Source organism: Aythya marila, assembly GCF_965140915.1.
Source record: "Aythya marila genome assembly, chromosome: 20".
Lineage (NCBI taxonomy): Eukaryota > Metazoa > Chordata > Aves > Anseriformes > Anatidae > Aythya > Aythya marila.
The window spans coordinates 5165705-5173201 of record NC_139061.1 but is presented as its reverse complement, the minus strand read 5'-3'; the positions used below and the strand labels follow the sequence as shown (position 1 = coordinate 5173201).

Genomic DNA, 7497 nt, shown 5'->3' with positions numbered 1-7497 from the left:
CAGAGAGGCAGGAGCAGCCTCGCAGCCTTCCCTGCGTGGAGGGGACCCGGGGAAGAGGCAGCAGCCGTGGGATCAGCCGGCAGGAGGCTCGGGGCAGCTCCTCCCCGAGGTGCCAGGCGCAGGCAGGGAGGTGAGGACAGCAGCGGTGCTCAGCAGGCGGCTCGGGACGGAGACACGGCTGCACTGGAAATGCTCTTTGGTTTCCTGCATTTCAGGAGTTCCCTGCAGTAGTACCGGGCTTTGGGGACGCTGGATCCTGCCCGGGGTGTCCCTGCTCCGGTGGCACGGGGCTGCTCTGCTCGGCCCTCCCAGCCCCAGCGCACCCCATGCTGGTGTGGGGGCAGCTGGGGATGGGTTTCCTCCCCCCCCACCACCTTCCTTCCGCAGCCAGCCAGGCCCCAAGTGCAGGGCAGAGCCTGCAAACTGTGCCACGACCCCAGCAGAGCGAGGCAGCGCCTTCCCTTTATTATTTCTGCACGTGCATCCCGCAGAGATGCGAGCCCAGGGTGCTGCTCACACAGCTCGAGTAAAGCCTGGGGCAGCCTCGCGGTGCTCCCACCCCTTCCCCTGCCCCAGCTCAGCCCCCCCTGCAGCGAGGAGGAACCGGGGGCAGCCCATGCTGGAAATCAGGCTGTCTGCACGGCCCCCAACAAGCCCAGGGGGCTGCAGGGGCAGCGACTGCTCCCTGCTGGCCTCTGCCTTCAGCACCAGGAGCTGCCCCGGCTGCAGGGCTGGGGACAGGGCCAGCCTCACACCCAGCCCCATCCCAAAGGGTGCTGATGCGAGCTGGGTGCCCCAGGCTGCTCCCTGCCTGCAGCAGGGTGAGGAAGAGTCGGGCTCCACCCCAGAACCATTCCTGTGACTGTCTTCAGGGCAGAGAGGAGGGCAGCGGCTGTCCCGAACCCCCCTGCTCCTCCCGGGGGAGGAAGGCAGGCAGGACAGAGGTGCAGGGTGCTCCTGCTGCCAGGTGAGCGACACGGGCACAGCTCCAGCACCGCAGCCAACGCTTCTATTCACGAGCAGCCCCCGAGCTCTGTCCCACGGAACGGGGAGAGACACGTCCGGACGGCGTCGAGGCGAGGAGCTGGGAACGGAGGACGGAGCCAGCGGGGAGAAACAAACAGTCCTGGCCCCCGCTGCGCCCCTCTTCAGTCCCGCTTGGTGTCTTTGTTCTGGTTCTGAAACTTCTGGTGGACGACGCGGAGGGTGGTGAAGAAGTTCCCCAGGAAGAGGATGAAGAAGGGGAGGCCGCACATGAGGACCTGCGGGAGGCAGGGGTCAGCAGAGGAACGTGCCTGGCGCAGACGCCCCCTCCCCAGGCAGCTGCTGGAGCCCCCCCTTACCTGCCACTCCTTGCACTCCGGGTGCTGGAGCATCCTGAAGAGCGTGACGGCGTTGTACAGCTGCCAGAACTGCAGAGACAGGAGGCTCAGGGCTTTTCCAAGGCTCAGCCCCGTGCTGCTGCTTATCCCAACACCTCCTCCAGGCACAAGCCTTGCATGAGGCCAGCCTGCCCCGGCACCGCACCGGGATCACAGCGCTCAGCCCCCAGGGGACCCAGCTGGGACATTTTCCCCCTTCCCTGCCACCTTCTGGAGCCCTGCAGCAAGCCCCCCACCAGCCCACTGCTTTTTCAGCCATCAGCCTGACCGAGTCAAGGAGGAACTGGCCCTCGTGCAGCAGCTCAAGAGCTGACACTCAGCAGGGTTTGGGGAGGGTTGGCAGAGCCAGCCCCGCTGCTGTACTTTGCACATCGCTCGAGCGCTTGGCACAGCTGCCCCACCTCGCTAGCCAGGCAGTGGAGGTGGTGCTTCGGAGGGAAAAGGAAAGGCTCAGCCTCTGCAGGGCACAGCAGGAATGTGCTAAGACTCAGCCCCCCCTGAGGCTCTGGCCTCCTGCAGGTCCCCGCGAGGATCGGTGCGCACTCACCTGCCCGAAGAAGAGGAAGGGGAGCAGGAACGTGAGGCCTCGCCACATCCAGGACTGGAAGCCCTCTGCAGAGGATGAAGGTTTGCTGAGAGCATGCTCGTTACGGGGCCGCGTGGAGCCAAGCTCCTGAGCTCAGGGGCAGGGAGGTTCGGTGGCCACGTCCCTCACTGAGGCCCCGAAGGCTCACGCAGCCTCCCCACGGGCACTTGTGCGTGCAGGGAGGTCTCAGGCAGGTTTTCCTAGCCCTGGGGTCAGTGGGGCCTCTGGAGGAAGCTCCTCTCGTGGGACCACCCTCACAGCGAGCTCCCCGGGCTGCAGAGGCCGCCGTCTAGATTGCTGCTAACAGGAACCACAGCTCCCACTTAGCCTAGCACCAGTCGTACTGGGAGGGAGGCTGCCAGAAGCTGTGGGCCTGGGAGCAGCGGTGACAGCAGCTCTGGGACAAGCAGCAAGGGGAATCCTGGCTTACCCACAGTGAGATCCATGTTGTGCCTCTCGCCCAGCGCTCGGAGCCGGTACAAGCAGCCGCTCTGGTAGTAGTACTGGAGGAACTGAACAAAGCCTGCAAGGACAGGGCGGGTGAGGGCAGGAGGCACCAGCATCGTCCCCGCCCTGAGACCTTCCTCGCCCCGGGGAGGCCAAAAAAAAGAGAAAAGCCAAGGGAAAACCCAGGAGAGCTGAGAGCTGTGAGCAACCGCAGTAAGTTCTCTACGTGTCACGAGCCCAGCAGGCCTGGCAGCACTTACTCTGGTACATGGAGAAGGAGAGGAACTGGTTCCTGAACATCTGGTACATCAGCCCGTCCGGCCTGAGGAGAGAGGATGCTGGCTGGGGCGTGCGGGGCTGCGAGGAGATGCCTTCAGCCCTGCCTGCCCCACGGCTGCCACTGCTGCCACCAAAACAGGGGCCTCTCCAGCTCAGGTACCCCAGCACAGCTCCCCCGTGTTAGTGCCTTGTAGAACAGTGCTTGCAGCGTGAAAGTGTCCGGCCTGGGGAGCCAGCAGTGGGGAGGCTGGTGCAGGGGTCAGGAAAACACTGCAGCAGCCCCTGGAGGAGGATTGCAACACTTTGGGGTCGCATTTCCCAACCTGGAGCCCCGAGCGGTGCTGCCTGCCCCGCTGGGTGCTGCTGGCTGCTGCTCTTTGGAGCACTTGGGCCCAGTGAGGGCTGCGTGGAGCTGCCCGTTAGATCTCAACGTCCGTGGAGCAGGAATAGAGCTACGGGTCAGAGCTTGTAGGGCCAAGGCCCCATCAGCGGGCAGGCTGAGGTCCCTACCCCCAGGAGCTGAGGGGATGAAGGCTTACCAAGTCAGCATGACGCCCGACAGGAACGTGGAGACGTAGTGGTGGAACACCCACCAGCCCTTGATTCTGGAAGGCAGACACAGGCCAGGGGTCAGGAGTCAAGATCCAAGCACAGCCCAGGAAGGCAGAGCCAGCCACGTGCCAGCCACCCTCTGGCTCCCAGGGCAAGGCAAGGAGCAGGGATGGCCACGGGGTGGCCACGTGAGGAGCGGGGACCCAGCGCCTCCAGTCCAGGTGGCACTCGGGGGCTGCTCCGGCTTCCCTGCCACCTCCACACGGTGAGTTCATCCCTCCCACGCCAGCAGCTGCCTCCTAAAGCCAGCTCGTGCGGCTAATTACCAGGGTTTGCTACACGCCCTGAGTAGGAGGCATCAGCTGCTCCCTTGGGAAGCGCTGAGCTGCACCGTGGCCCCACAGGGGGGGACCAGGTGGCTGCACGCCCCCCTCCCGGCTGCCCTCCCTGAGCCCCCAGGGACTCACTTGGATCCATTGTTAATCAGGATGCTCTCCCGGATGGTGAGGGTGCAGTAGTACCACACCAGGAGGAAGTTGAAGACGGCGTCTGTCACCCTGGGGTGCAGCAGAGCGGTGTCAGAGGGCAGCAGCGGGGCTCAGGCACCGAGCAGCAGCGGCTGCAGGACGCCCAGCACCCAGCCCAGGCTCACCTGGAGTTGAGGAGGAACCGACAGGAGAAGGACACGATGAGCAAGATGATGGTGAGGTAGAGCTTGAACTTCTCGTACTCGTCTTTGTAGGCAAACCTGCGGGGAAGCACAAGCTTGGAGCAAGGTGGCTGCTGCCAGTCTGCGTCCTCCCCTCCCGTCCTGCCCGGCCGGGCAAAAGCGCTGCTCTGCTGGGAACCTCACGGAGGTGTGAAGGGAAATCCCTGTCCCCGGGCACTTCTGAGAGAGCAAACCACGCTGCGCTCACACTGGTGAGCAGGGGAGCTCCCAGGGGAGCCGGGCAGATCGGGGTCTGGTCAGCATTTTTGGGGGAGCTGATGGAACTGGATGGGGTCTGGGCTCTCTGCTCAGCACCTCCCTGCGTGTGGGGGCTGAGGGCCAAGCCCGGCGTTTCCCCAGGGGAAGAGGAGGGGGCTGGCCATGACTCTGTCCCTCCTGGAAGTCCCTGACGTGGGGGAAACTCTGGCACAGTGCTGGTGGCAGATCCGAACGGTCTGTCCCAGCCCGGCCCCGGGAGCTGAGCAGAGCCCAAGGGCCAGTTCTAGGAAAGGAAGAACTGAACAGAGCAGGGACGGAATCTGCACGAGGTGGGCCAAGGCAGCCACGTGCCCGGGGGAAGATTTACGGCTTCCTTGTGACGAGGGGCTCCCAAATCCCCCCCCGAGGCACACGCCCGCCGTGACACAGGGGCCGTACTTAGCCTGCTTGCTGAGCAGCGTGACGTTGACGTTCCCAAGCACCAGACTCAGGTACAACCTGGAGAGAGAGAGCAGAGGCTCAGCCCAGGGCTGGCTGTCACCTCCCTGTCCCCGTCCCGTGCATGGTGACAGCTGGGAAGGGGCACACGAGATGTTTTCCAGCCAGGAGGCATGCGTGGTGCTGGCATCCCACCCCGAGGGTGGCAGGGGGGTGGCCGAGGGCAGAGCCACCCCCTCTGTTGGCACCCAGCGGGTGCTGGCCAGGGGTTCAAGGGCAGGGGAAGGTGGTGGCAGGGCCCAGGGAGGCCGGGGCTGGCTCTGTCCCAGGCGTCCTGGGGCAGCGAGGCGGCTGCAGCCAAGGGCAGGGCGACAGCAGGGTCGTGCCTTGTGGTGTTACAGCTGCCGGGGGCTTGTGCTGCACATCGAAGGTTTTTGTCACCCCAAAAAGGGCCCTAAGGTTCCCTCCAGGGGTGGAGGTGAAGGATCCGGCCCTGGGGACAGCTTCCAAGGGCAGCAGCCACCTCCCAGCCCTCTGCCTCCCCCAGGAGCCCCTCTGGCAGGGAGAGGATCGGCCCCGGGAGGACCCTGGTACCTGCAGAGCCCGGCTGTCCCAAATCCCTCTGGCAAAGGGACTGTGAGGCACCTCTTACCCGTTCTTCTTTGGCAGATAGGCCTCCATCTCGAAGAAGACGTTCTGCCGCTCTTTGATGAGGCTCTGGGTCTCCTGGATGGACTCCTGCTGCTCGGGACTCGCGTGGGCCTTGCATCTGGGGAGGAAAGGCAGGCGCTGGCAGCAGGGAAGCCTCGGTCACAGCCCAGCACGGGTTGGTGTGATGTGAGGCTGTGTCTCGGACAAGGACACCCCAAGGACGGGAAGGACACACGGGAGGGGAGACAGCACCTCCAGCTGCACGGAGAGCCCCTGTGGGAGTTTTTTGGGGGTTGCTGGAGGGAAGGCAGCAGGGGTGAAAGGGAGGGGGCAGCAGCTCTTCCCAGCTCTTCCCACCACCAGGCAGGCAGCCCAAGCTCCCAACTGCAGCCAGGGCACAACTGGGGAAGGGAAAGCCGAGGAAAAAACCTGCCTGGGTACAGCCAGACCTCAACAGCACTTTTTAACGTTTGCACTGGGGAGAGCTGGGAGCGCGTGCAGTAGCCCCGTCCTCATGGCTCTCTCCTCCCCGGCTGTCTCAGGACGCCAGCTTACTTTTTGAGGGACAAGGACAGCTCCTTCAGCCGCTTCTTCTGCCGTGCGATGGAGCTGGAGATCCCGTCCTGCAGCTTGGTTAGCTCCTCCAGCTTCTGCTTGTACAGCTTGTGGTTATCCTGGGCACGAGAGAGAGCAGCACGCTCCAGATACCTGCTCTAGGAGGGCACAGGGTGCCTGATGCCCCCATGGAGAAACTGGGCAGGCTCTGTTATTTCAGCAGAACCCCCAGCTGCAGCCAAGGGGTTGTGATTCAAACACTGCTGTGGGGGGCACAGAGGTGGCTTTGCTGCTGCTGTCACCCCAGGTGCCCGTGGTTTGGGCCAGGCCCCCTGGGTCCTGCCCTGGGATGTTGGAGGGAGCCCCTGCTCCGGGAGGGCTCGTGGTGGGGCCGGCTGCAGGGCCCCACGTGCCGCTGTCACCCAACAGCACCTGGGTAACGCTAGATGCCATTCTTCTGCTATATTTAGACAGGAAAGGAGAGAGCCGCGCTGTGTCAATGCTCCTTGTCCCAGTCAGCTGAAAAACAACCTTAACCCGGCCGCGGGCAGCCCCGGCACCACCACCTCCAAAGAATTCCACGCTGCTGGCGACAACCCTTGGACTAGACCTTGGTGCGGACGCGTTTCGGGCTCTGCGCTTCTTATCAAGCACTTTATCAGCAGCTGTCAAAGCCCTTCCCAGCAGGGAAAGGTGAAAGCAAGGCACAGAGGAGGGAAATACCTCAGTCTCCCTCCTGGGGCGAGCGGCGTGGCCGCAGCAGGGGGGGGGGGACAGATCCCAGATGCTCCCCGCTCCCCCAGCAGTGATTTATGTCCCGGCAGCACGTTTGTGCTCAACAAACACCTTTTCCTTGCTCCTGCTGCTCTCAGGTAGCCAGGACCCACTGCTGTGGGTGCCCCCCGCTCCTAAAGAGCTTCAGGCCTGGGTCCTGCTGCTCCCCACCACCCCGGGACCACCGCGCTCCATGGGGGCTGCTGGAGAGATCGTGCCAGGCCGGGGGGGCTGGGGGCTATAGGATGGAGCTGTCACATCCCCAGGGCCGGCACCAGGCTGTCCCCACAGCCCCTGTGGAGCAAGAGCGGGTTTCTCAAAGCCTCCCTTGCCCCAGATCTGGGCACAGCCGCCTGCAACAGCCGGGGGGAAGGAAGGAGGGGAAAAGGGAACCGGGGCCGGCCGGGAGGGGGGGTCGAGCAGGAGGTGCCAGCCCCTGCCCTGCCCACACTCCTCTCCGGGGAGGTTTGGCGGAGCAGAGGGGGCACGGAGCCATGGGGAGGGGGGTGTTAAAGGGGGGGGGTCCTGAACCTTTTGGGCACAACGGGGGTGCAGCGGGGAGCCCCGGAGGCAGTGCTCGGTGCCCGGCGGTACCTGGATGCGCTGGTAGCCCTCCTGCAGCTCTTCCCATTCCCGCAGGCAGTCGGCGGCCGAGGCGCCGCTGGCCATGGCGGAGAGGCAGCGGAGGCTGGAGGCCGGCAGGGAAAACAGCGGAGGAGGAGAAGGAGCGAGGCTGGAGGCCGCCAGGCACCGGGCCCGGCGCTGCCGCCGTCTTCCGGGCACGCCCCGAGCCGGGAGAGGCGGGACCGGCACCGGGGGGGGGGACCCGGAGGGGGGCTGCCGGCACCCGGCCTCCCCCGAGCAGCCCCGGTCTCGGTTTGGGGTGTTTGGGTTCGCACCGGGGG

General features: G+C 65.0%; 1 protein-coding gene across 1 annotated transcript; it reads right to left on the bottom strand.

The window, feature by feature from the left end:
- Positions 1-33: 33 nt before the first annotated feature.
- TMEM120A (transmembrane protein 120A) lies at positions 34-7341 on the bottom strand. The gene is made up of 12 exons (XM_082776042.1): positions 7187-7341; positions 5819-5937; positions 5265-5381; positions 4613-4672; positions 3899-3994; positions 3714-3803; positions 3234-3299; positions 2676-2737; positions 2399-2491; positions 1930-1994; positions 1344-1412; positions 34-1262 (listed from the first exon to the last, which is right to left on the bottom strand). Exons 1-12 carry the CDS (start codon positions 7259-7261, stop codon positions 1149-1151), a joined length of 1026 nt encoding a protein of 341 aa, XP_082632168.1. The 5' UTR covers positions 7262-7341; the 3' UTR covers positions 34-1148.
- Between the last annotated feature and the right edge of the window lie 156 nt (positions 7342-7497).